Source organism: Pagrus major, chromosome 5 (assembly GCF_040436345.1).
Source record: "Pagrus major chromosome 5, Pma_NU_1.0".
NCBI lineage: Eukaryota > Metazoa > Chordata > Actinopteri > Spariformes > Sparidae > Pagrus > Pagrus major.
The window spans coordinates 21,079,286-21,107,110 of NC_133219.1; the positions used below are offsets into that span (position 1 = coordinate 21,079,286).

General features: G+C 42.1%; 1 protein-coding gene across 4 annotated transcripts; it reads right to left on the bottom strand.

The window, feature by feature from the left end:
- Nucleotides 1-374: 374 nt before the first annotated feature.
- On the bottom strand, nt 375-27,388 carry camsap1b (calmodulin regulated spectrin-associated protein 1b). Of its 4 annotated transcripts, none has more exons than XM_073466540.1 (18): nt 27,006-27,388; nt 25,340-25,506; nt 19,338-19,600; nt 14,777-14,938; nt 13,649-13,729; nt 10,156-10,297; nt 9,764-9,903; nt 9,572-9,668; nt 9,027-9,150; nt 8,457-8,542; nt 8,284-8,368; nt 5,200-7,501; nt 4,827-4,963; nt 4,535-4,749; nt 3,862-3,964; nt 3,644-3,756; nt 3,290-3,408; nt 375-2,699 (listed from the first exon to the last, which is right to left on the bottom strand). In XM_073466540.1, exons 2-18 carry the CDS (start codon nt 25,503-25,505, stop codon nt 2,403-2,405), a joined length of 4,632 nt encoding a protein of 1,543 aa, XP_073322641.1. In that variant the 5' UTR covers nt 25,506; nt 27,006-27,388; the 3' UTR covers nt 375-2,402. The 4 variants fall into 4 exon arrangements, with proteins under 4 accessions (XP_073322641.1, XP_073322640.1, XP_073322639.1 ...); XM_073466539.1 differs by having other exon boundaries at nt 3,862-3,985; XM_073466538.1 differs by having other exon boundaries at nt 8,994-9,150.
- Nucleotides 27,389-27,825: the final 437 nt, after the last annotated feature.

Genomic DNA, 27,825 nt, shown 5'->3' on the forward strand with positions numbered 1-27,825 from the left:
TTTGATCCTTTTCCAACTTTTTTAATGTCAGGATTTGCTGTTTTTCTGTTGGTTGGACCAAAATCAATTCAAAGATGTGACTTAGGGCTCTGGAAAAAAGTGAGGAGCATTTTTTTGATTCATCGTGAATGAAAATAATCATTACATGCAGCCCTATTAGTTTAAGCTCACTAGTGGGAAGAAAAATAGTGAGTCCAGTGAAAAGATGCAGCATTGCCTCTTGGAAAAAATAAAACAAAACGTGAAAAACAAACTACATATGTGACGTTGGTGAGCTGCTGTGTAGAGATTAAAATCAGTGTGGTGTCTCGAACTAACAACAGAAAATAAACAGTGAGTCTCACAAATGGACAAATCAAGCCATGAGAAAAGAATAAAATGAAAAATGTGACTTTTATTCACTTGAAAATTTATTCCGTTTCAGTGCTTCCATTTTTAAAATAAATAGATGGCATGGGATCAAAGATAAAATCAACAAGGATGACTTAGTGTAACAAAAATGGTGACCAAATGCCAGTACAATCTTTTAGTGAACATAAAAATACACTCACATACAAATAAAAATCTGCCACCTCCCCCCGCCTCAAAACGCCCCAAAAACAAATCAAAATGCAGCACATGAGAAATCAAGTATTCTGTTGTTTTTGGAGACAGCAGTAGTATCACATCAGCGGAGGCCCTTCAGCTTTACAGGTCAGTACTAACTCTTAGTGTTTGGTTTAGTTTCCACAATTTACGGAGAACACAACAGCAGTGTTACTGTTTCTTTTAGTTTTTATGCCCATTTAAAAAAGGTAAAATTCCCCAACAAACAGAGAATAAAGTGCTCGTGCAACACTTCTGGTTGTTCTCGAGGCCAACAAACGGTTTCTAAAAAAGCACTTTTGATGATTTTTGAAAAAAGAGAGAAAGAGAGAGACGATGTGGCAGTGTTTGTCAACACCTTGGAGGAATGTTCTTTAATGTTGGTACATAACTGAACCACAGTCCCCCGCCCGCCCGCCCGCCCGCACACAGAAACCCCTTTGTGAATATATCAAATACTGTCATTCGAACCGGTTACAGAACAGCACCGAGACACCCTTCACAACAAGAGTGTGTGTGCTGCTCTCGTGGTTAAAGATGGGACAGGCCAACAAACACACTCAGGGAGGGGAGGAGAAGAGGGGGGAGGAGGGGGAGTTACATTGCATGAAAGAAGCCGTCGACAAGTGTTCATGAGTGCACCTTTATACAGGACAATTCAAGAGTGCCCAGTGGAGAAAACACAACTAAGCTCTAAACATCAGAGAATTCTCGTTATGATGAAAACACATAACATCAGCTCAAACGCTATACCACATTGCTTTAATAATAATAATTAAAAATAAAGCTAAAAAAAAAAAAAAAAAAAAAAAAAAAGCATAATTTGTGTACCAAAACCTATCATTCACCCTCTTTTGACACCCTCAAGAAAGAGGATGTTTGGACAAATAAAAGTATTTAAAATTACCATCATTAACTTTCCTTTTTTTTTTTTTTTTTTTTTTGCTATACACATATCCAGTGCTACACGATCAGCGTCTAGTTTAAAAAGCAGTTGAATAAATAGACGATAGTACCACAATGCGTGAAAGGCCAACGGATGTCTGAGGGGAGACCTGAGGAGCTCCCCTGTGACAAAAAGAAGAAGACAGTTCAGAGCAGCAGGTTTTTGGAGATCCCTGGTGAGGCAAAATCGGCAATGCCAGCCTGATTCGACAGATTCGACAGTCCACGCAGGAAGAAGATTGTTTTCGTTGGGACAGCAGAGCAGTCCAATAGTCCTAAAGGGTTGGACAAAGGTCCCGTGCTTCGGAGTTTCTGAAAAGAGGGACAGAAAACTCCCAATGTCCCCCCTCCATTTGTCCGAAATACGTCCAAAGGAGAGGCGTTTTACGGAGAGAAGGAAGGACTTTAGTGCTGCAGCTGAGCTCTCGACCATGACAGTGCTGAACTAATAAATAAATACATCCACCACGTATGAGAGAGACGGAGAAAACACAAAAAGAGAGCCACATGCTTGAGTCGTGGTCGTCGTAGAAAAACGGAGCCGGACCAAAAGAAACCTGAACAGATCGCACTGAGATCACAGGAAGGAGAAGCTAATTCAGCCGGCATTCATCTTTTTGTTGCAAGCACCAGTCCCTCTGACCATCTGTGACACACGCACACACATACACGCACGCACGCACACATAACTTTTCCCTTGTCTCTGCCTTCAGGTGACCACATGTCCATAATTAGGGCCTCTCCCTAGCAGGTTTCCAGACCGAGCATGGAGGCGAGCTTGGCTGTGGGCTTCAATGCAGTCTATTCAGGAAACAAGCAAGATGGGGATAAGATGGTTTGGATGACAGAGGGGGTTTTTAAAATCCGGCCTGCTATTTTCCACTTTTCTTTGGCACAGTACCTCTCTTGGCCTGCCACAGGTGGTTGTGGATGGTCAGGGCGTCCACGCTGACCGACACAGTCTTGGCAGGGATGACGGTGAACTGCTTCCGGTCCGAGCTGTACTTGTACAGCTTGTCGATCATCTTCTTGCTGATGCTCTTGGGTCCCGTGCCCGTCAGCTTTTGGATCTCTTCGGTGTCTGGGAAGTACGAGTAGAGCGCCCGGAACTGGCAGCCACCGTCGCGAAACAGGATCATCAGGTGGTTGGACTCGCACTTCTCCAACTCCTAGTGGAATAGGACGTTAAACAGAAGACAGATGATATTAAAATGGCGTTGATATAATATTGAGATATATTACAGTAGTAGGGTTGTCAGTCTCAGGTTGCTGGTTCAAAACTAAGTGTGCAACATGAGAAGGATTACAGTTTTTGGCATTGAAAAACAGACTTTTTTTCAATAAAATTACATTTGAAAAATCCTGATTTGTTTAAGGTCTTGATGTTGTCGACTACAGGCTTTCACACTGTTTGTTACATGTTTTCTGTTGCAGAGAAAATAAAGATGTTTCCCATGTCAACAAAAATGAACCAGAGAAAGTCATCTGCCATGATGCCAAGTAAGCAGTGACGAATTTCATGACAATTCCGTGTTAAAAATGGTGAGCTCAGTCAAACATACTAATTAGTTTAATGAGTATGATGTCAAACAATACTAGCAGGGGCTAATTTGAAAAAAAGCCAAACATATTATTTCTTACAGGGTTCATTTACACAGATTTTGGACAACAGTGACTTTATGTAAACAGGTAAATCAAACTACTGTGTGAATTCCATAAAGCAGATATAAAGTTGGTGCATGTATGGTAACAAACTGACCTCTAGGATCTGATTCTTTTGCGGCTCGTTGACTTTGCCAGCCAGGCAGCAGTGGGAGATTGCATTGTGGATGATTGGCTTATTGGACTTGGCGCTGGGCTCCTTGAACAGTTTGGGACCTAAAAGGAGAAAAGCCAGTTAGACTGTGAGACCACAAGAATAATGGAACAAATAACAAGAGAGGACGATAAATTAGCTGTGGCTACAAAGTCTACGTCTTAAAACTGAAAGTGATGATGAGCAAAACAGTGACATTGATGTTTATTGTGACATATTGATCACAACCACAGGTCTGCTATCATAGCAATATATCTGATACAAGCGGAGACATCATAATGACATTTGTGCACGCACCAGTATATTCAGCCATGGAGGTGATGGAAGATGCAGTGGAGCCGTTGTCCCAGTCTCTCTCTGCAGTCCGACTGTTGTTACGACTGCCAGGGAACGACTCCACAGAGTCACAGCTGGAAGACATAATGAACAATGAGGATGACATGTTTTTGTAAACAGAAATTAACACAAATACTGAACATTTAAAAAAAACCTCAAACTATTCGTAAGTAATTTACCGCTGGGAGCCAGCCCCTCCAGAGTTGACGCTGTCGGCCTCGTTGGTCGCAGCGGAGGCCAGGGACAGATTGGAGCCTGATTGGGCATTGCTTAGGTTGTCAGCTATGTGAAACAGAGGGGACCCTTTCAATTATTTTGTAAAAATGACAAGAAACACATGACAAATGCATAGTTAAGACTTTATCCACATGACATAAACATAAAAAGAGATCATAAATGCAATTTAAGCAGTCATAGCATGAAACTAAATTAATCCAAAATCTTGCATGTCAAACAGTAGTTTTTGTAATGTGTCTTTAAGTTAAGGACAGATTAAATAATTATTGTTTTTTATTTTGTTTTTCTAATAATTTATATCACGTTGGCAGTGGTAGTCTGTCTCAGGCAGGGTGGCCCACTTTCAGCATAAATCACTTGCTCATTATCTGATCTATAACTCATTATTTAATCCAAAGAAGCACCAAAGACATCTTCAGAAATTAATCCCAGTCATGTCAGTATTAATGCAGTACTCATAACTGTGGGGCATGTAATCATAGTAGTAAAATAAAAAAATAACTGGCAGTATGTCAATGTGCCCCACAGCTCAGATGGAAAAAGCAAATGAGGCGCACCAAGCTGAGACATGCCAAGAAAAAGCTAAATGTCAAACTAGTGATGTAACCGTCTTACGTGTAGAGGAGCCCTTGGAGAAATTATCACTGGATGATTCCTCTCTAAAGACAGACTTGGGTCTGTGTTTCTGCTTCGGTTTGGGCGTTTTGGGTTTGACGAGGCCTTGTTCCTCGAACATCTCCTGCTGCTTCCTCCGCAGATACTCCTGCTTTATCAGCTCCCGCCGCGTCTTCTCCTCTTCTTTGCGCAGGCGATCCTCCTCAGCCTTCCGTCTAAAAGAAGATTTAGACTTTAGAAAAGTTTTTGGAAGATTAACATTTCAAGTACTGGCATTGGTAAGATAAGTTACCTGGCTTCATCTCGTTTGAGTTCAGATTCTGCTTCTAGCTGTTGTTTACGCAGACGAGCCTCCTCAGCTTTCTTCTGCTGCTTCAGCAAGAACGCTGCTCTCTTCTTAGCAAGCTCATCCTCAGCCTTCTGCTCATCCTAGAACCAGAAAGAAAGATATTGGAACATCATCTGAATATGAATTAAATCAATCTTTAATCTTTTTGCTGAAGTTATTTATAAATAGATCGACCATGTGAAAACATGATAAATTACAATGTTTCAAATGTGGATTAGATCATGTGTTCGCCACTGCAAGTTATAAAATTGTCATCACTGCAATAAAAAAACAAATACATACAGTAAATGTTTCTACTTTCATGCAAAGGCATTACCTTGAAGAAGAAGCCCATGCCTGACTTCTGCTCTCCATCACCTCCTTCTGTTGTCGTGTCCTCAGCAGCCTCCTCTACCTCAAGAGCTTTCAGGTCAGACAGATCGACCTCAATCAGGTTGGCTTTGCTGCGTTGTCCCTCCTCTGATGGGATGTTCTCTTTTCCTGAACCGTCTGAAGAATTGAGCTCAGACTCTCTCATGGTGCTGGACAGGCACTCGTCAAAGGACACTTCTGGGGCAACCAACGTTGTCAGGTCCACTCGGGTCGGGAGGCGCACGTTTGCCTCGTCGTGAAGCCGGTAGGTGGCGCTCCGAATGTGACCAGCACCCGGCCTGTCGATTGTCTCTCCTGCTATGGGGTTTCTGGGACTGTCGGGCTGCTCGGTCCTGGGGGACCTGCCCCCAGCTAACTGCCTTGGGTGTGGTAATGTCTCTGAGCCACTCTGGGTGGGGGTAAGGGTCCTGGAGGCCTGCCGGCTCTGCTCCTTGGCTATCTTTAGCTCTGATGGCTTGGATCTGGAGCTCCGGCCTGAGCTCAGCTTGGGGGGCTTCCTGGTGGGGGCGGTGTTGGAGCCGGAAAGGTGATCCACAAAGTGAAAGCTTGAGCTTGCCTTGGAGTCACCGTTTTTGTCACTGGGGAGAGGAGCTGGAGCTGGAGTTGGCGCAGGGGGGGACTGTACATTCTGTTTCATCAACATCTCCTGCTGCAGTGAAAGTTGCATCATCTGCTGCTGGATGCTGCCGATGGCATCATTCAGCAGCTCGATGGAGCGGCTGCACTCGTTCAGGTCCAACTCTTCCTCTAGGTAAAAGCTTCCACCGTTTCCTTTCTTGTCTGCTTCTAAGGCACCTGTTGGGGTGGTTCCCTCCACCTCTTTGTCCCCCCTCAGGGCATCCACACACATATCATCTTTACTTGATGGTCCTTTCTCCCCACCAAGCTCATCTTTAGAGATGTCAGCTTTAATGGGATTGGGTAATGTGTCACTCTTGCCTCCACCTTTCTTTACAATGTGCAGGAAGGCCGCCTTTCCCAGCTTCTGCCTCTGCCTCGCCGACAGCACCTCCATCTTTTTCTTCTGGTGCTCGATGGCACGTCGCTTCTCCTCCAGCTGCATTCGGAGCTGTACAATTTCAGAAGCCAGTACAGTAGCACCATCGCCTGTACGCGAGCATCCTCCCAGTGGTGAGGAGGGGCTCTGGTCTCTTTTAAGCCTCCAGGAGGAAGTCAGAGGCCCGCTGCTCTCTGATCCATCTGGAGTGGTCCTTTGGGAGCTGGAGGCACTGGAGCGTAGGTCGTGGTTGCTGCCGAAGCGCTGCTGCTGGGCTTTGCGCTCAGCGAAGGAGGTCATGCGCACACTGCTACTGGCCATGCTGCTGGCCTGGGAGTTAGCGCTGAGACAGGGGCTGGAGCGACCGCTGCCACCGTTCATGTCTTTGTCCTCGTGCTCTTTCACATTCATGTCCTCTTGGAGTTTGGCTGATTCTTCTTCTTCATCTTCCTCTATAAAGGTTTTCCTATCCCAGTTGGGGTCCTTAGTGGTAACAGCTTCATCCAGATCCTCTTCCTCTTCATCCAGGTCCTCCAGCTCATCGTCCAGGCCCTGGCCAGACTTTGGTTCTTCAGAATCTGAATGCAGGTAGAAACCCCCGGCTGGCTCTCTGGACGAGGGGTCCATACTGCTGGTAACAATGGGGATGAAGCTTGCTTGACTCTGTGGAGGCTCCTCTGACAAGTCCACCTCCTCACCCGGGGGGGTAAAGGTTTGGTTCAGGCCGCAGGGAGCTTTCCTACGAACGGCCGATGTAGATCCATCTCCTCGGCGTAGAGAGCCCCTTCCTGAAGAGCGAGGCCCCTCGCCACTCTCCTCCTCTTTGTTTAGGCATACAGACTTCTCTTTAGCCGTTTTGAGCACGGCAGGCATCAGTGGTTCTAGGTAAAAGCTATCCGGTGCAGGGTTGGCCTCAGCGGAAGTTTTGGGTCCCACTGTGGCAGTTGCTTGCATCCCGTCAACCCGCTTAGGGATGACAGAACCATCAGTCCTTGAAACTGCCACCAGAGTCTCTTCCTCGTTCTCAATGTTAACATTACCCAGGAGGCCGTGGCCGTTGACTCTCCGTATCGCAGCCTGTGACGGCTGTAGGACAGAAGTCTGGTGTTTGGGTGTGACATTGATGACGTTGGACGCCAGGCTGTCCTTACTTATGGAGCGGGCCAGACTCACACTGTCACCAGAAGCTATGTCTGCATCGCTGTCTGTGGCTGAATGAAACATATAGGGGCTCAGTGTGGACATAGGTCTGCAGAGGGAGAGAATGGGAAAATTAATATGGATTTTGTATACTTCCACCAACATATTTTGATTTAACATCTAATATTACTCCTAAGCCAGATTTTTACCACTATGACAGGGTCTGTAGTTCTTGGCAAAAGTAATAAAAACATCTCTGCATCATATTTGGGCAGAATTGACCTCATAAGATCAAAACATAAACAGAGAAGGTAGATAGAATGCACATCGAAACCCAGTTGGCTGCGGTTCAAGGACAAACCCAGCACACAAAGGAAAAGAAAGGCAGTCTGGTCACACATTTCTGGATTGTATAAATATAAATATGAAGTTTCACCTTTTACATAAAATAATAAGAGTGATAGCTTTATTTTTATCATTAAGGTCTGTGTAAAATGTGAAAAAGCGCTACAGTTTGGTTACATATACATACAAAAATACTACAGCTCCACTGATGAAGAGGCGAGCTTATATTTGTACACATTGATGCTTGAAATGTCGCCTCAAAAATTTTTTACAATATTTAATGTGCAGACTAGTAATACTCTTCTTCCTTCAAAATGAAATATAATTTTTCGGTAAAAACTGATGTTTCCTTGGCTATAAATACACAGAGCTGCAAATAATTATTATTTTTCATTTTTGATTAATCTACCTTTTTGTTCTCAACGAATTGTTTGGTCTGTACAACATCATAAAGCAGAAAAAAAAATTGTGAAGATAAGACCATTACAATATTCTAATCTTCTACGGGCGGTCATTAAATGTCTGGTTTTTAACTACATTAGGTACCTCTGCCTCTTGTCCGGCCATGCAACAACAGAGCCTCGGGGTTGTCCGTCCATCTGAGTCAGAGAGTTGGAGCGGTTTCTGAGACCTAACCGGAAACACACACATACAATGAATAAGTATAATAACAACTGATGGTCAACATCATATAATGACAAGTTGAACATCTTCCTCACCTGCACCATCTTCTCCTTGCTGCTTTTGTTGCCTCTGTCGGAGGGGCAGGAGTGGGTGGGAAGGACTGAAAGTTGGACCCCCTTTACTAAAAGCCAAGAAATCAATTTGGTTAGCTAGAATGTTAGCAAAATCAAAACTGCAATTCAAACGCTAATAATGGAGCAAATCAAGAACAAGTGCATAGATTAGGCCCGAGACAAATGCATTCAGTAAGCTTTCACCACAGACACAGTAACAGCCTAATATTTCAACAGACAAGCAAGTGGCATGGAAAAAATCCCAACTGACAGTTCTACATCCTTAAAGATAGCTAATCTTAACGTTCAGTCCCCCACACAATCGCTACCAACGCACACAGACAAAGAGACTTTGTGCAAATCATCATTAAATCTGGTGAGGGACAAGACAAAGGGCTAGAGGTGGAGGGCACATGAGACACTGCAGAATATCTACCGGTCCTTGCAGGGCTACTGTAACTGGTTAGGAGACAGGATCATGATGAGGTGGAATGTGAAGGAAAGTGAGAGAAGACTTACAGGGGGTCAGACTCTTCGGGGTGCAGGAAGTACCTGTTACAGACTTCTGGGCTGCTCTGATTATCGGCCACACCAGGGCTGACCAGGAAGCTGCGCTTGGTGGCGTTGGAGATAGGCACTGATGGGCGGGCACTCTTGGGCTGAGCTATGGCTCGAGCTGTGGAGAGGAGGAAGAAGGTCATGTTAATGCACATAGTGACTACTGCTGACTGTCATTAGAAAAGCTCAACCTGGGAAATTGACCAGGATTTAGTTGCAGTTGTGAGCAAACTAACAGTCTTTAAAGCCTTTAAAATCTGACATTTTGAACTCAACTTCCAATGACGTGAACATAACATGTTGACAAAAAATAAGGCAATACATCAGATTCCTACTGAATGAAATACATTATTGTTTGCTACCATGTGTATTGCTTAAATTAAATGGTGAGTTTCTGTTTTGATTAATGTTCTGAATGCTAACCAATGTGGTTTAATTATTTAACGTATTGTGTGACATTAAAAGATGCTCAGTCGTCAGTCTTTCACCAATATGTTATCTTCATTTTATTTCCAGAGCATGTAGTAATCAATGCTCACCATCTTTGAACTCTTGGAGATCTCTTGGCTGGACAAACTCTGGCTTGACAGTCTCGAACCACCAGAAGAGTTCAGCAATGAACACCATCACATTGTGCTACGTAGAGAGAAATCATGTTAAAAAGACTGAATCTGGCTTCTTTTTGAAGGTTAAATGTACATTTTATTCCAAATGTGTGTCTATGTTTGTACCTTGAGCACAAGCGGCGAGTAGAGCATGTCCTCCGTTGTCAGATAGAAGCTTTTATTCAGATACTCGCTGGCAAACTCTCTGAGTAACTGGATGTTGTACAGGCTATCAGCAATGGAGGGTACTTCCTTCAGGCAAATATCTGATCAGACAGGCAGAGAGCCAGTCAGATCAGGACACAACTCAATGACCTGATGGCTATAAATGTCACACTGACTGGACTGGGACAGTAAGCCATGAGCAAGTGCCAAAAATAGTATCACACATGGATATCAAATTCAATGTGTTGGCAAAGAAAGCTTGATGCTCTTTATGAAAAAATTATTTAAGGGCAACTCATAATTAGGAAGATGTTGCTACTGAATGTGGGTGTGAGCAAGTGTGCACTTCATACCCTCCAGCTTCATGAGGTCTGGGCAGTAGCAGTGGACCACGGTGAGCAGTGCAGCTCCATCACAGACATCCCTCATCAGGTCTTCCAGAAGTGGGAAGAAGGGCAGTTGTCGGCCTGAAGCATGCTCCCGACGATACCGTACCTAAACACCAGGGGGAGAGGATGAGGTTGCATAAGAAGAAATGCCAGGGCCACAACAACACCCAACACCATGGTACTACCAACCAATGACACGTTATAAAACATCCTAAATGCGATGACTAATTTCAAACAAGTACAAATCTCTTTTCTTGTGAGATTCACGTCTGAACTAGTCAAGGCATATAGATCTTGGATGTTTTTGGCGCCAGTTATAATCTAGGTAGGATATTAATCTAAGCATCCAATCAAGGTTCTCCCCAGGAGGTTCAAAGAAAAAGTTATTTGTTTTTTATAGGCAAGCTGAAACTCCTCTTCAACTGATCAACAACAGGTTTAGTGTAATTGCCCAAAAAATAAAATTATGCTGAATGATAAAATCTTGTGCCACTATGATCGCACAGTTTAGGGAGAACCCTGAAGACCCAGTTTACTATGAGGAGATGGAGGTGGAGGTGTTAGAGCAGTGATATGAACAACACAGAGTGGATGGACAGCCTTCCTCAGGCCTCGGTGGTAAGGCAGCTAGCAGTGGAGTCCAGTCAAACTAGGCAACGTGAGCCAGCTGACTGGGAGGGAAACTGGGGTAATCACTGGCCCACTTATGGGAAATGATTTTGAGGTTAGTGCAGAAACTCACTCACCCCAGATGAGTTAGTTTTGGATACATACTCTGGTGAGGAATTCATTGATCAAATTGAGCAAGCACAAAGTAACTAAATACAACAGAATACAAAACAAATAATTTACAGTGTTACATAGGGATGTGCTGTGGAGATTACAGACCTACATATGATTTGGAGCAACATAAATATAGACCTCACAGGATGCCAAAGCAGACTGTACTGACAAGTACTGCTGCTTCTAACTTTAAACGCTTCTGCACGACTTACAAATATTTCACCTTACACTGGGAACACCGCTCCCTTTGTAATGACAAATCAATCTGACAGTCTCTGTGGCACTTGTAGAAGAAGAAATGCAGATCGAGTTGCAGTCTTTCCAGTACAGAGAGTTGTGCAAAATATTTGCATTATAGGATGCAGTAAGAAAGACTCCACCGGAACCGATAATATGTTTCTGCTGATATGTTGGTATCAATGCATATTGCTAAGTAAAAAAAAAAAGCTGCAGTACAGACATAACTAGGTTTCAGATCACTATAAACTCAGTTTGTCCACCAGACAGAAATGAACTGTAAATTGTCAAACTCTGGAAGCATCTTGATCACTCCTTCGCTCCTTATGAGTGTACATAAAAAAAGTTACTATCGTAGCACAATCAGGCAAGTACATCGTCTGTTAAGAATATTCAAATATTGGAATTTGACTGTCAAACAAATATTAAAATATCCTGAATAAATAAAACAAAAATCGCACAACCAAAACAATAAATATGAGCTCAAAAATCAGGGACAACAACATTGAGGCCAGCAGAAGTTATTTAGGTCTTGTACATATATCTATAAAGATAGAGTATGTATGATAGATTAATATCATGGCAGGTCTATTCATTGATATATGTAAAACTCAAATATTATTATCAGTATCTGCCTCTAATATCCAATGTTGGTTGAACTTTAGTTCAAGAAGACAGATTTTTGAGATATTTTTCAGTAACAAATACATCGTTACACCTTGATTCAACTGGGCAAATCTCTGTAACCTCACATGTGCAGCTCTGTTTTGTGCCATCCTCCATGCAGAAGAAGAGTGTCATGCCTACCTGATGTTGTTGACAGATTGTATTTATTTCGTCATTTATGCACTTCTACCATGGGTGAGTAGGCTACGTCGTTAAAAGATTTAATTGTTGTCTGTTTTATGTGTGTTAATTGTTAATATTTCTGACTTTGTTGTGTTGTAAATCCCAAGTCTGTACAGAGTTTTTTCAATTTTGTAAACTGACCGGAGAACCGGATGCAAGCATCGCCTAGAAGAGAGCCATGATCAGCTCCGGTGGCCGTGTCATGGCCGTAACACGACGCAGACATGCCTGGCAGAATCTTAAATACAAACCGTTTAAAGACACCAAACCCTGACACAGGTCTGGTGAAACTATAAGCCACCATGCACGATTTAAAAACATAACAAGCATAACACAACCGACCAGCTAAAAATGTATCTAAATAACAAAATGATACAAAAAACATTTTCTTAACATTTACTACAATGCAGTGTGTTGGGAGGACATTTGACAAAATTATACCAATTGTACTGAAGCAGCTTCAGTCAAAAGTCACAGGTCAAACTACAACTACTACTACTACAAAATAAGCTCTACATGAGGGAGTCGTCTCTTGACTACTAGGGAACACTGTACCGCTTCGGAGAGCTCCTCTGGCTCCAGCATGCAGTGGACCAGCTGGTGCATGACATCAGGCTGACACACACACACAGAGCAAGAGATACTGTCAGAGGAGACCATGGGCACAGAGGAAACAGTGTGTGAGAGCAGAAGAGAGAGACCGGAGGGAGAATGACAAAGCAGATCAGTGAGAGGAGGTGGCAAGGGATGGGACAGCAAAGCAAAGGAGGGGTGTAGGCATGGATTGCTCTTAATTCTCACTGGGCAAGCAAATAGCTCACACACACACATACAGCCACCGCAAACCCACATGGCCTAGTTGAGCTTGAAATGAGATAGCACACATTGCATAGCTAAACAAAAATCTTTTGAACACTTCGCAAAGGTCAGAATAACCTTACACCTGTGTGACATATTTGCCATGAGGGGAAAAAAATAAAACTAAAAAATAACTTCCAGCTTTCTCCCCCTTGCTGACACACTGGCTACAAGCAGCACAGAATGAGCTTGAATGAGCCATGGTGGAGTGTGCGCGCACATCAACACAGAACTATGCGTGCAAGGGGGAGAGGGCGAAGAAAATGGGGTTATGGGGAGGGGGGGGGCTGGCATCCAACTTACAGGGACTAGCTTCCAATACCATTTGGAGGGAGACTATCCAGTTTGCAGGGATAAAAGAGGGAAGGGAGGAGGGACAGATGAGGAACAGGAGCAGAAAGATCAACAGGTCAGAGGTCACAGACAAAGGATCGGATCTTCCGGTTTAAACAGAGAAAAAGAGAGCAGGGTCAGAACAACTCCAAAATGCCATTAGGGGAAACATTCCTTATTAAAACTAAGGGTCCTGCCTGAACCAAGTTTTGCTTATTAAAAGATTTTGATTGTTGAACACCCAACCTGGATAAAAACTTAATGAGAACAAATGTTTTTAATGAAAGCAGGTACTAAAAGTCTCCAAAAGCAAGAAATATTGAGACTCTGGTATCTTAGGTTTTTGGATTTTTCTCCTGAAAAAGAAGCAAATGGAAGACATTGCGTGTGGCTTTACCTTTTGGTGGCTGGGAGACTCCAGGGGGTGGTGCTTGACTTTGTGCTCTCTTTCTGTGATCTCCCTCATCTTCATGTTCACCTGCAGAAGAAATTTGACATATTCAAGACGTTTAGATGCACTCGAGAAACCAGGTTATGCTGAGAAGCCACGTTATGCAGATAATTAAAGCATGGCGCGACCTTATTTTGGAAGAATGGCTCACTTTTGATGGATCGGTGACAAGACAGACAGAGAGACAGACAGACAGACAGAACACAGCTCTTACTTATATGTGTCTAAATTTTACGAATAGTCAACTCTTTAGCAGTGGAATCAGACTTATTGGAGTTCTGGAGGCTAGTTTATATTAGTATTATTTTAGCCTGACTTTACATGGAATCATTTTAAATATACAGGCAGATTGCTAAGTGTAATGACCTCTCCTTTCATGTACCCACTCTACTGTTACTTTCTCTGCAGTCTTTTGTTTTGCACATGCATACATGCTGATTAATAACCCAGTTACCTGCATACATTACAGAAGACTCAGGGTTCTCCAGGAGAAATCTACCAGGGGAAATCATGTTTCTTTAATCTCCTACCCTGATTACAGTAACCAGATTTTTTCTTTGTGATTGATGTTTACCATTGTTTTGACATTTTAGAGGCTAGACAATAAATGTTTTAATCAAAATGATTTAAAAATATATATATTATATAAAATGTATTAATAGATTAACAAGGAAAAATTTCTCAGCTTGGGGAGTTAGTATAATCCATTTTAAACAGACACTTTCCTTTCCCAGATAGTGATGGTGTGGCACATCAATGTGATTAATGGACACACTGAGTCATAGCTCTTGCCGCTTCAGGCCTTCAACCCATCGAAAGATAAGTGCAACCTGAACCCAAGCCTCTTGTGTACGCACCAGATCCACAAACCTTATCTGTTTTCCCGTCTGTGAGCAGCATACAGGTTTAAAAAAGTCACGCATGAAGTCAACATGCAACAGCCTAGGATCATCAAGATCAGCTGGACTCTTGATTAATGGAACCATAACTGTTGTTTGTCCAAAGTTTTTAAATATGTGCTGCTGCGTTCATTTATTGTATCTTCATTCACTGCTTATGTCTGCGTGTTCAAACCTTGTTGATCCAGAAGACCATTGCATCCTCCAGGTCAAAGGGCAGCTCCTTGGAGGCACTGAAGGTGGAGAAGCGCTTGACAGAAGCCACCACTTTCTCAATGCTGATCATCTCCACTGTGTAGGCCATCATGAGGGCATCGATCATGGGCATGTGAGCACTCTGGGTGAGTGAGAAAGAGAAACAGAGGACAATTCAATTTCATTGGATTTTTTTCCCCAGTTTCCAATGCAATTAAGATCAAAGCTGGAGGCAAATAAGATGAGACTGCAATCTAATGCAGATTTACCAAACAACATTAAAAAAGTTGTAGCGCTTATTATTGTGGCATATATCTAACGTATGCATCTACCCTGAAATTCCTGGTAGTTTTGGTTCCCATTTAAGTGTTTTTTTATGAACATCCTTCAAGTTTTAGCGAGAATTCGTAAGAACAAGGTTGTTAAGAGCACATCACAGTCATTACTTTTACAAGTAATGAACCATCATTTGAAACCAGTTGGTGACCAGTGGATTCTGGGACATAACAGCTAATATTGGGTGTTGGTAAATGAGTGTGATGAATGCTTTTTTTAAAATTTTATTTTAAATAACCTACCACAGTTTAATCAAAAGGTGAAACCTCTCTTTTAGCACAATGGGTGTCCATCCTTAAACCCACTCTCTATATCCTAAGGCAATCAAGAGGCCCAGCAGGGGTATCCCCAACACCTGATGCCTACCAGTTAAAATATGTTTTCTTGATAGCCAGGATGAAAATTAACAGCAGCCAAACACTAATAAATCTGGTAGCAAAACCACAGCTGGCAAAACCCAAATTTGGGTTTTTGGGTTGCACCTGAATCCATCACAGAACAAATATGGACATGTGATTGTGTCAGTCAGTGCTTCCTGTAACGTGCTACCAGCCTAATCCAATTGGTGATGGAAGTGCACAGAGATTAGGCTCGTTAACATAATGAAGGAGAGCTATTCAGAGCTTTCACCACATGGACACAGACCTTAACAGAATATGAAGAAAGGATGAGGACTGCAAAAAGGAAGCTAAAGGCTGCTTAAGCTCTGCCTGCTCATTGGATTCACTCACTGTAGCTGCTGTTTCGTGGTTTCAAAGGCAATTTAAGTACTACAGCTACTTCAGATAAACACTTGCTCCTTTTAAGCTCTGATCGTATTTCTAAGACTAAGCCTCTTTCTATCAGCTATGATACACCGTACTCATAAAATTAACTTCTGTGATCTGGGAACATGGTGACATTGCTTGTGAAGAAGAGTAAGAAACTATCATTCGGACAATCAAAGCAGTCGTAGCAAGCCCAAAGACTAATTATCCTGTTAGACTTCTTTTTGTGTCATGCCAGCATGCTCCCAGATCTAAGCAATGACTCTGGTGAGTACAATGCTGTCATAACCAAAAGAAGCAGGAAAGATCCAAGACTTCTGAAACCAAAATTATACTCCAAACCCGACTGCTCAAACATGAATGCAGCGGTACAGTGATTTATGTAAAACAAAAACAAATGTGGGTAGCACTGGTTTACCACAGTTGCACCATTATTGCTACATCACATGTAATAACAAGAAACTGCAGTATAGATATGCCAGGGATATATTTGAGGAAATTGAGCAATGATAAGTTTATTAACTATAAAACATCCTGCTCAGAAATATTGATCAGATGACAAAATCCACTAGAATGTGTCAGGTTCTAGTTTTCATGCACAAATGTATAAAATAGGTACAATTTTAATTTAAATATGCAGTATAATATGTCTAGAGAAGTCTTAATGTATATGTGCAACATGATAATGCAGTGATCAAACATACTGAATGACTCAACAAAAGGTGCACTGCATTGACCATTTAAGTGTCAATGAATAGTGTTAAAGAAATAAACAAAAGGGGCAAATATCACAGCACGACATGCTCTTCAATCTTTTGTTCTCCTCAAACACTCACTATGCTCTTCATCAGCTCAGCATGGAGCCCCACGGGAAGCAGAGTCTGCTGTTGCCCTTAGGTGTGTGTATGTGTGTGTGCTCCTCACAGATAGACAGCGTGCATGTGCACACACATACAAAAGTTTAAGTGGACTCAAGAGGATGGCTCGCTTCTTACAAGCCCCAGGTGTTGCCCCAACAAGAATCAGACAGGGTGCATAGGAACTGTCTGCAGCTACAGGATCATTCACACAAACGCTCACACACAGAAAAATGTTAGTTGCTATGGAAACGCCTTGTCAAGTCAGCAAACTGGGAGGGGGTTTCCAACAGTCTATCAGAGATAAGCACTGTCCTGCTCAGGATTTTCCTTCTCCTCACCAGGGCTTTGTGTCTGGCTGCTGCTTACATTCTCTGTCAGGCTGTTAACAGTAAAAGCAGACGCACATCCCTGAATCGCCGGCCTGCAGAGAAGAGGCTCAACACCATTGCTGGTTTCCATGGCAACGAAAGGGTAGGAAGATGGCTGAGAGCAAGCGAACTGGCTGGTATTTCACTCTATCCTGTGTGAAGTGCTGTTGGTGAAGTCGTGAGACATAAGATCTCATTGCAACCCTCTCAAGGGCTGCGCTGCACTTCATTCACTGCGCTGTGACGTGGAACTGTTGATTCAGGTGGTGACCAAGAGGATGTGGGTTACACACAGGGGACATTTAACCTGTTTAAGAGCTGATCTCTTCAAATATTATATTACACTCGTATGATGACTTCACAAAGGGTCAGTAGAACCAAGCATCCAGTTTCCTGCATAAGCCGACAGAACTGCTCTGTCAAAATATTTTCATTTTCTACAGAAACAGACTAACAATGAACGGCAGGGAAGCTGGCTTGATTAAAGGCATTTAAGCTGGGCGTTCAAGGACAAAGCAGGAAGAATTTAAAGTGCCAGCATTCAGTAAATGCTCTTAACAGATTTGCAAAAATGTAGGTGAGAAAACTATCAGACAATAAAATCCATTCTATAAAGTATTAGTGCTAGAGTAACCCTCTTAACACTGATGTAACCGATTAAACTGTTCTGAGAAGGCTGGCCTGCAGCTTTTTATTAGGATTTGCACATATTTGTTTCATGAACGAGATAATAGGGTGATATCTCTGGCACAGTAATAAAGTATCAGTTAGTTCCACAGGTGAACTAGAGCAGAGAGGATGTTTGCAGGCACAGCAGTTAAAGCAATGTCCTCTGATTAAAAGGTGGTCATTTTAAACACAAGGTAATGGTACCAATACAGCCAAATTCATACCATAAGTCATAAATACTTAACATAACATTTATTTTACTTGCAAAATCCTATATCAAAACAACACATTTTATTTTGATGCTCTTTACATTCTATGATAATATACGTAAGGTACATATTTTGTGAGACTTAAGTGTTTGATTTTTCTCATTCATAGTTTGTAGGTTAAGCATAAATGCCACAAATATGTTGGTTAGTTGATCTGACAAATCAATCATTCTAAATATGCCAACTTGGCTTTGGATAAATTTGGAGGACATTTTCACGATTTTCTGACATTTTACAGACAAAATAATCCATAATTAAAATAATGTCAGATAAATCAATAAGGAAAACAATTGTTAGTTGCATAAATGAAAAGTTATAATCAGTAACAATTAATGTTATTTAATTAGTGTGGTCCTCTTCAACTTCCTGCTCATGTTTGCAATATAAAAGCACTAATGAGACACTTAGCATAGTTTAGAATTATTCACTTCAAAAAAACAGATTTACTATAAAAATGGCCAAAATTGAGAATGGCTTGAAATATTTGGCTAATGACTAGAGAAAGAACAGATGTGGAAAAATATGTAGAAGTGTTTTAAGAGCGAAAACAAATCTGGCCAAAAACCTCCCAGGACAGACTGGACACACCATTGCCATGGCACAATAACAAACACAAACTCTAATCACAGCCTTATCGTACATGAAAGTTCTCATTGGCGTGCTTGAGTAACAGTCAAATTCTACCTCTCAATTTGAATGAAAAAATGATAACAGTTCAGCCATATCCTCTGGTGAGTCATCCACTAGGTCAAGAAGCAAATCCTTTCTCAAAATGAACCGCACACAGTGTATGATGTGAAACAATTGCAAATAACTTTTATGCCTATTCGCAATGTTTTAAAGTTACTCTTCACAGTAGATAGAAGCTTCACCGTGTCTCAAATGCATGTGGCTCAGATTGATTAAACTGCTAGATAAGGACAAAAGCAATAGCCTCTTCCACTGATTTCACTGTTGCAAGATAGTACATCAGAAACAGGAAGAGCTGCTGCTGTCACAGGTAATGTGCAAAGTTGTTGCCTCTGGCCTTGTTTTCTTCTTCTCTGACAGGCATTCTGTGCTTCATTTTGTAAAAGCTAGTGCAACACCAAGACTTGCCTGGTGCTGAATATATTCCTAAACAATAATTATCAACTTTTAATTTCACCAAGAGTAGCAGCTAAATTTGAAAATGGTCAATTAGTGTACACTGAGATGGAAAATTTACTACACAGGATAACAATTAGCCGCCCTTTTTTTGGGCAACAACCAACCTCCACTCAATCCACTCACCATTTTGATGGGCATACTGGCCAGGTCCCCATCTGTGACGGGCGTATCGTCACTTTCCACAACGTATATGCCCTTCCTGGACAGAGCCTGGATGACGGACAGGTGGGACTGAAGGGATGCTGCCTGCTCAGTCTTGAGGATGAGGGCGCAGACGCGGCAGTAGAGCTCGCAGGACAGCAGCAGGCGGATGACAGGCGGTTTGATGTGCTCCTGGTCATACTGGTCTGTGTAGAACGGGTCCCTTAAGTCCTCTGGAATATGGTCTGCAATAGAGAAAGAGGTCAGGTGAAACATGTGGCACAGCTATATAAAGTATGTGTGGTTTAGCTTTCAAATTGTGACCTGATTGAAAACATATGGGTAAGCTGGTATGATAACTACATAGTAAGGTATTGTATTATGACATAGTAAAATTATGGTGTCTGGTAAACACCTTTGATGTCAACATCTTCATCGGTGTCAGCTTCCCCCCACCAAACTTCTACAGTGTCAACAGGCTAGAGGAATGTGACAAAGCACAACGCTTTCTGTGTGATATTTGTTCTATGCCGCCTTTAGTTTACATGGAGCAAACATTGCCATTTGTAAGTCGTAGCTTATTGCCTCAGGAGTAACACTGAGAAAGAGATCCTTGCTAAGCTGAATCATCAGTGAAAGCAGCCATCTCAGGTGACACGATATCCTTTGCCAGCATTAATTTAACAATACTGGAGCCACAAAAAACGAAAACAAAACAGTGACCTACACAGAGATTCTGTTGCTTTGGATGTGAAGTCACACTCAAAACCAGAATTCACAGCCATATAAGGGCATGGGTTGAAGCACTTGACTCCAGGCATGCACAAACCAAATACATACTGCAAGTTTAACCACACATTGAGGCTTAAAATAGGTCTAAAATGATGCACAAAACCTGTCCAAAATACTGCACTGCACAAAACAGCGCGATGATGAAAATAACGCTGTTCTGTTAAATCTGTTCTGAACTCTGCCTGAGCTCCAGTAACACAGCCTAAGCCATATGTGTGTATGTGATGAGTTCTTAGTGTCTGCTCTGACTGACGGGATAAAGGGAGCCACTCATCGACAATCTCCTGCTCACAAAAACAGGAAGGCAAGCAGGCAGCTTCTTCCAGCAGCTGCTTTTGTGGATGATAATACATTCAGCACAAATGTTGCGCTGCAGTTAGGAGCCAACAGACTAGGCTTTGAGAAATACCTAAAAAATGCTAGCAAAGAAAGAACATGGATAGTCAGCTTTGGCTTGCCAACTCTGGACGATTGATTGACTGTCTAATCACAATTCCTGGAAAAAAAAAATCTTGTATCTGCAGTTCAAAGGTGCCTATAATAGCTTTTTGGGTAGAGAGCTACAGTAGTCTCACATTGTAGATGCAAGTGTGGTCAGGTGTAAGGGATTTCCCAGTGGTTTTTGTGTGGCCTTCATCACATCATATTTTGTGGTTATGTTTCAGTTAGTTGAAAAATATGTGTTGTTAACCTGTGGTGCAGTAACTGTCACTTATAAGCTTGTAGCTTTTACTGAATAGAAGAATACAGAATTTTTTTCAGTAAATGAAAACTTTGGATGGATAAGATCACAAATTAAACATCAAGGGGGAGTTTTCCTGGTGTCTTACACATTTAGTTCTTACTCCTGAGAAAAGTGTTGCCCTTCTCTCATCCAAGAGTAGATGTGTTTTTGTCTCTCCCTTTGCACAGTTCGTCACAGGGTGTATCACAGTCTTGTCATTTGCTGATGCAGATAGTAGGTAGGGATGTCCCGATCAAGTTTTTTGAGCCCAATCCTAATCAGACTTCTTTAATATTGGGTGTCTGCCGATACTGAGCCCAATTGGATACTGAACAGCTAGACTCCGATAGCTGATGCATCTTATTTTCATATGCTGCTGGATTCAAATACTGGAGATAAAGATTCAAAACTAAGCTGATCAGCTTAAATTTTGATCCGTGATCAACTGCTAATTACTCATAGAATTAAAATGAATTAGATATTGCTGATATGATCTACCACTGGCAGTGTTTGTCATTTTAGTCGGTGATAGCAACTCTGAGTCCTGGCTAAAAAAGAGAAGCTGATAGCTGAATGTTATGTACAATGTTGTTTGGTAGTACAGGTACAGGTGGAGCTTAGGGAATCCATACATTCTGCCAAACTCAGCGAATTATTAAACTCTCAGAATATCTCACTGGCGCACCCAAATAAGTTTTTCACATTCACACACAACAATTTTCAATTGTATTGAAATGGTGCATTGCAGAGCCCAGTTGTGGTAAAAGAGACCAGCGCTGCAACACTTGTTGGCTAAGGTGGACAACACGCAGTTAAGTTCAGAAATGAACAGATTGGATTTTGATCAGCTTTAATTCAGCCAATTACAATCCATTAAAAGTATGAGGTAATTAAGAAGTGATTAGGAGCTTTTGCTTAGATGCATCAAATCTCCCTGTTAGTGCAACCATTAGGATTTGTGATAAATGTATCAGACTGCATAAAACTTAAATGGTGATTGTCAAGTGACAAAACATGCAGCCCTTAGGTCAGTAGCTGCTGATGCTCAGATCACACTGATCCTGTTTACTGCATTCCACATGCATTACGACGACACAGGCCTCACCGATATGCTGTCTGCCACCGTACGCATGGTGCAAATAAGGATGTCATTGTACAACAGAATTAATCTAATATGCACAACACCCAGCAGCGTGGGTCATTCCTGTAGAGATGCGTCTCAGTATATAGAGGCAATAGAACGTTTGTGTATGAAAACAAAGGGGTCTGGCTGAGGCGAGACTTCACGTTTGACTTCATTCCACAGACACTGATGTCGTGTGGCAGCTGCCCCCCACCCTCCTGCCACCAGAAACCAGACTGAAAGATTTACTAACTGGGATGGGGTGGAGCACTGGGATAGACCCAGGATGTGCCACAGCAGAGTCAGCCAGCCATGATCAGCAGCACGCCACGATCAACACAAGCAGGGGAGAGCCGGGTAAGGACAAGCAATAGGCCTGCAACCATAACAGGTGCTCGCTCTCGCCGGTGTTGTGTCTGGCTGGTTGTCGCTCAGGCTGGGAGCAGCTGTGGCCCATGCAGAGGGCATAGGGACAAGGGAGCATGTACACAAACATAGACACGCACGATCAAATACTTAATAGGGAACCCACCCTGATGAATACACACCAGATGCACCTGAATCCCTGACAAGCTATAAGATCATGGCATGGCTGCCCCATTTTTAAAACGCAGCAATGTCAACCTTGACTGTTTACACGCCACTGTTCGTGTCTGTCCATCATTGCATGAGCCAAGCAAACAACTGTGCAGCATTCGCAATGCAGGAGACATCGTATGAGCCACAGGGCAAAAATTAAAAGGGCCTTGTATATTCAGTTCCCCTGGGAGCAAGATGACTGTAGATGCACCTGAGAGTTGCCTCCCTCTGAGCAACCAATGCTTCGGGGCTAAAGTATTCCTTCTATTGTAACTGAACAGCATCTCCACCCAAGTTCATTTGTAGTGCATCATTTTTGTTAGTACAGAGATGTTATCCTCCATCATTACCCAAAGCTTATGATGACTAACTGAACTGAGCAAGCAAATGCCTACAAGCCTTGACATGAACTCTGAGGAAATTTGAGCTTGAGTAATGAACCAATGGGATGAAAAAAGAAAAATGACAAAAAAGTCAAAAGCTTTCTATTCACAAACTGGATTACAGTACCATTGCTACTCCCAGTTTACTGTCGTTTGGTTAGAATGAATGCTTCAGTGGCATTAGGAAATCTTTGTAATGACCGCAGAATACAAAAGAAAGCCTGTACAAACCTCAGAAATAATGATGCCTGATCTGACCAGAGACTACACTGATGCAACAGACATGCAAAGCAGAAAATGAGGAGACTTGTGCATCAGATAGCTGAGGTTTATAGTAACTGCTACGATAAGGAGACATAAGGTAAATAGCAGCCATGCAGTAAAACAATGGCGGTATACAGTGATGTTACTATTGACAGTAACATTCTCTGACCCTAATGATTAAATATATGTCAAACAGTCTGGATATTCTCTGTTGGCATGTCTGGGTTTAGAGGTTAAAAATGTATTATGTGAATGAAGGCTGTCAGAGAAAAAATAGGTCAACATTCTCTCACATGGTTAAGGTATGCTGAACATAGGTCAAGGTTATTTTCTTATGGTTAACATATAGGTACGTACGAAGAAATACTGGACAGGGCCTATAAAAATTCATAGTGTATCAAATCTGAAAACATGCCAAGAAGACTTTACTGCCTAGAGATATGAAGGGTGAGAGTCTATAAGCTAGAGTTTTAACAACTACACTCACTATTTCACCAAGGTATTTGTTTTGTTTTTTTCCCCAACTGGAGCTCCTAATGACGCTAGTTTTCATCACACTCAGTGGCTTGGACAACAAAACAGACAGCCACCACAAGATCCAGCACCTATCAATCCATGTTTTGTATCCTCCTTAGGACTACTACATACACTCAACTGGCAGTATTAGGCCACTGGATGTTAAACCGAGAGGTGATTCTAATATTTTGTCCAGCTCATTTATATCAATTGGGGTGGTGCAACACCAACTACAACCACCAAAATGAACATTAAGTTTAATCAATACATTTGCATACATAGATTTGCGACTGCGACACGACCACCGGAGCTGTTCTGACCTGAAGCCGCAATTCTGCAACTCCACAAAACACGCAGCACCTTTCAGAAGCCTCAAGGAAAAATGACCAAGAATCAACAAAATCTCTGAAAGTCAACAACATCAAACAGGTAAAACACTCTGCATCTGACAAACTCCCAGTTGGGTATGAAGCTGTGCAGAGGACAGCACAGAACCATTTGCCACTACAATGAGACACAGACAGTGCCCAGTGAAATCAAGCTGTCACACTAATGAATCCTAATACAACCTTCCTAATAAACTTCTTAATACATTTTTGCACAGAGTGAGAACTGTGGTATTTGTCCCCCATCACTTTCATCTAAAACACAATGGGAAGAGATCTTTTAATGCCCATTATGAACAGGAAGAATGAGCAAGCAAAACCTGTTTTCATATGAGCACCTGACTTTAGTTTAACAACAGACATGAAGAAATGCGAACCTATTCTTTAATTAGTTTTAGCTACATGTACCTAATTAACTTCCAACTGACAGGGACATGCCATCAATTATCCCCAAACTTCACATCTACAGCTAATTAATCCAAGAATCTGGTAAATAGCTTTTTCCATCATGCACCAGATGTGCCCAGTCAAAGACGATGGGCTCAAATCAACCACACAACACAAGATAAGCAGTGAACGACTGTCCCATTATTCATACAACTCATCTCAGGCCTGAAATGCATTTAAAATCTTGACTGTTGACTGCAAAATCTGGGCTAAAGGCCTAGTTAGTAATGCTGATATTATCTGAAAAGGGAGTGAGTAACTGGCAGTGCAGATCAGTATTTTCCATGCTCTGAGTACAGACTAACAAACATAGCCTAATCCTCCGTGCCTGTCACTCAGTCTGATTTGGGTTCAATCTCACTGGCCACCTTACAAGAATGGATGGATGTGGTGAGTCAGTGAGGGAGGATTCAGTAGAAAAGTGTCATGGGGGAATTAGTGTTGGCTCGAGTGCACACATCCACAAATATTTCCTTCTCTTTCCCTTTTCTGTCAGTGTTTCACCGCTGAAGCTCTACACAATCTGCTGACTGTCAGTGTGTGGACAAGAGTAAACCATTGTTGCAACAATAACATCTGAAATAACTATGAGGAAAATATGCTGCAGATAGCACTACCCCAGGCTCTACTTAACTCTCTTTGCTCTCAAATGTGCAAACTGTTAAGTCCAAAATCATAGATAGATAGATTTTATCTAGTAAGTCATACAGCTAACTGTAAATCTAGATATACGTACTTAACATTTGCGTAGCATGGATGTAAATACTCACCAATGCCATAGGCTTTGGCAAACAGCCACCGCAAGTTGGCAGCTATTTTCGCTCTGGCGGAGTCATACATCTCCAATGGTACGACTTCCATAGTGCCTTCTGCAGCCCCAGTCAAGTCCACTTTTCTCCTGGTACTGTCCCCGCCAGCACACAAATCAACGTCCATCCTTAAAAAAAATAAACATGATGTTACAGTTACAATTATACTGAACATTCTGCTGAGTAAGGTACACAGCCAAATAACAGGATATCTGTCGCCCACAATCTGCCAAGTTGCAATTCTCATTGGCATGGCTTGTGTGAGTGGCTGGGTGCTCCATCAGAGTGATTCTTCAATAAATAAATAATTAAATAAAACCCTCATTTGGTGTTTGTTGATTATTAAGGAAAATGCTACTTTGCGTGCAGCTGTTAATCCTCCCTTAAGTGGTCGATTAGGCTTACATCTGGTGGGTGAAACACAAGTACCAAAGTAGCATCCTCACAGGCATGATCACATTCATTATGTCAAAAGCTTGATGACAGAGTGGAGACAGTGTTTTGCAGTATCTGGTACTTAAATGAAACTACCACCATAAGGCCATAGTGACTGAATACAAGAATGAAACTTACTGGTCATCATGGACATTGTAGCACTTTGGGTACTGTACTAGATTAGGACTTCAGAAACAAAAAGATATCTGATGTCATCCCTACTCCGAAGATATTATCATATTACATGCTTGGGCCAACATTGCTTGCAGAGAGTACATCTTGACCATAAAAAAACAGATAAATTGTATTGATAGTTGCTGAAGCTTACTACTCACAATCTCACTGACAAACAATCTCAAAACTGGTAGCAGTTTCTTAGTCTAAACTCACAGCTAAAGAAGTTTTCTGTCTCAGTGACTTCCTTTAAATCTTTGTGTGCCACATCTCTTTCTAACACTTTGATTCATTTAGCTAGGTGTTGTTACTTTGTTATGAAAAAGTGCTGGGCAATTAAAGATGATTACTGCTATCAGAAACCACTTTCACCAAGTCAAGCAGACTAATGTTTCCAATCTCTGCCTACTTTCACTTTCAACTGGGTGGAGATGCTCTTTCTGGCTGATGTCCTGCTTAGACATTCACATTATTTTTGGCAACTTTTGGACAGAATTTCTTATTTAAATGTATAATTACCAAAACAGTACATCTTAAATTAATTGTCAGGACGGCAATTTTGAGGAAAACAAGTGCAAACACCTGCTTACACACACTAAGATCAAAAGGAATGATACTTTTACTTTGTCAGAAGCTTAACCTTAAACCTAACATTAACATAAAAGTTACTGTGATATATTACCTGTAGCATTAACTCTACATTACCTTCCCACCTTAACATCATCTCACCGTTAACGGCCCAATGCTGGCTTGTTGAACAAGCTAGGTAATTGCTAATTAACTTGATTAGCTATCATTATAACGTCAGTATGCTGGTATTATCATAACCTTGTTGACGGGGAAACAAGCCTGAGGTTACAAGCCACTCTTTTGCCTAACATTAGGTTAGCTAAGCGGCCATTCATGCAAATGCAAAGCAGCCCCGGCTAACTGTTAGCTTGCTAGTGTGTAACGCTACAGCAGCAGCGCTGCATTCAACGGCCCCATGAATGACGTTAGCTAAGTAGCAACACATTACCTTCAAAGGTATGGTGTATTTCCAAGTCACCCGTCAGTTCCGTCGGGGTAAAGAATTAACCAAGGACCTGCCTCACTTTACAGTGGCCTGCTGTGTGGAAAATACACCAGCAGCAGCGACGCATCATAGCCAGCTAATAATGCTAGCAGGGAGGCGAGTCTGAATGGTCTCCTCCCAGCAACAAGACCCGATTCGCGGCCTGTGTGACAACAGCCCCACGGCAGGCTTTGAGCTGGAGCAAACGCCAGGCGGAAAAGGGAGGGCTCTCCAGTAAAGAGACACGACGTACAGAGGAGAGCTTCCGATTGTTAATCTATCTCTGTACTGGACGCCTCATGTTAGTTAACAGGCACACACATATAGCTGGGGCTGTGCAGCGTGTGTTCGCGCTCTGCCTGCCCATAGAAATGTAATTATCATCTCGGGTCTTCGTCAAAGCAACGACTGCGCATGCGTGATTAGCTTCCAAACTATTACAAGTAATACTGGTAATAACTGTCAATGATAACACCCCAGTAAATCATTCACCCTCTTACATTTCATTCATTGTTTCAGCTGAAACACAAACATGTGTTGTCTCAAGTTTTTGTTATCTTAAGAATCTTGCTTAGTTTTGATTTACCTCCACTTGTTGTAACCACTGGAACCTCTGGCTAAAACATTTGTTTGACAAGTTGACTGAAACCAAGACCATGCCAGTTGTTCCTCACTCAATTATTTCTTTAGTTCATTATATGTGTACACTTTTTAATTATTCTACTCCCGTTTTGTCCTTGTGACACTGACCAATGGTGCCATCTAGTGTTGTAATGTGGTATCA

Coding starts and splice junctions, on each gene's coding strand:
- camsap1b (XM_073466537.1), bottom strand. CDS start 25,505: ATGGACGTTGATTTGTGTGCTGGCGGGGACAGTACCAGGAGAAAAGTG. Junction 4,750..4,826: donor CTCAAACGAGATGAAGCCAG/GTAACTTATCTT, acceptor ATCTTCTTTTAG/ACGGAAGGCTGAGGAGGATC. Junction 2,700..3,289: donor AAAAGAATCAGATCCTAGAG/GTCAGTTTGTTA, acceptor CTATTCCACTAG/GAGTTGGAGAAGTGCGAGTC.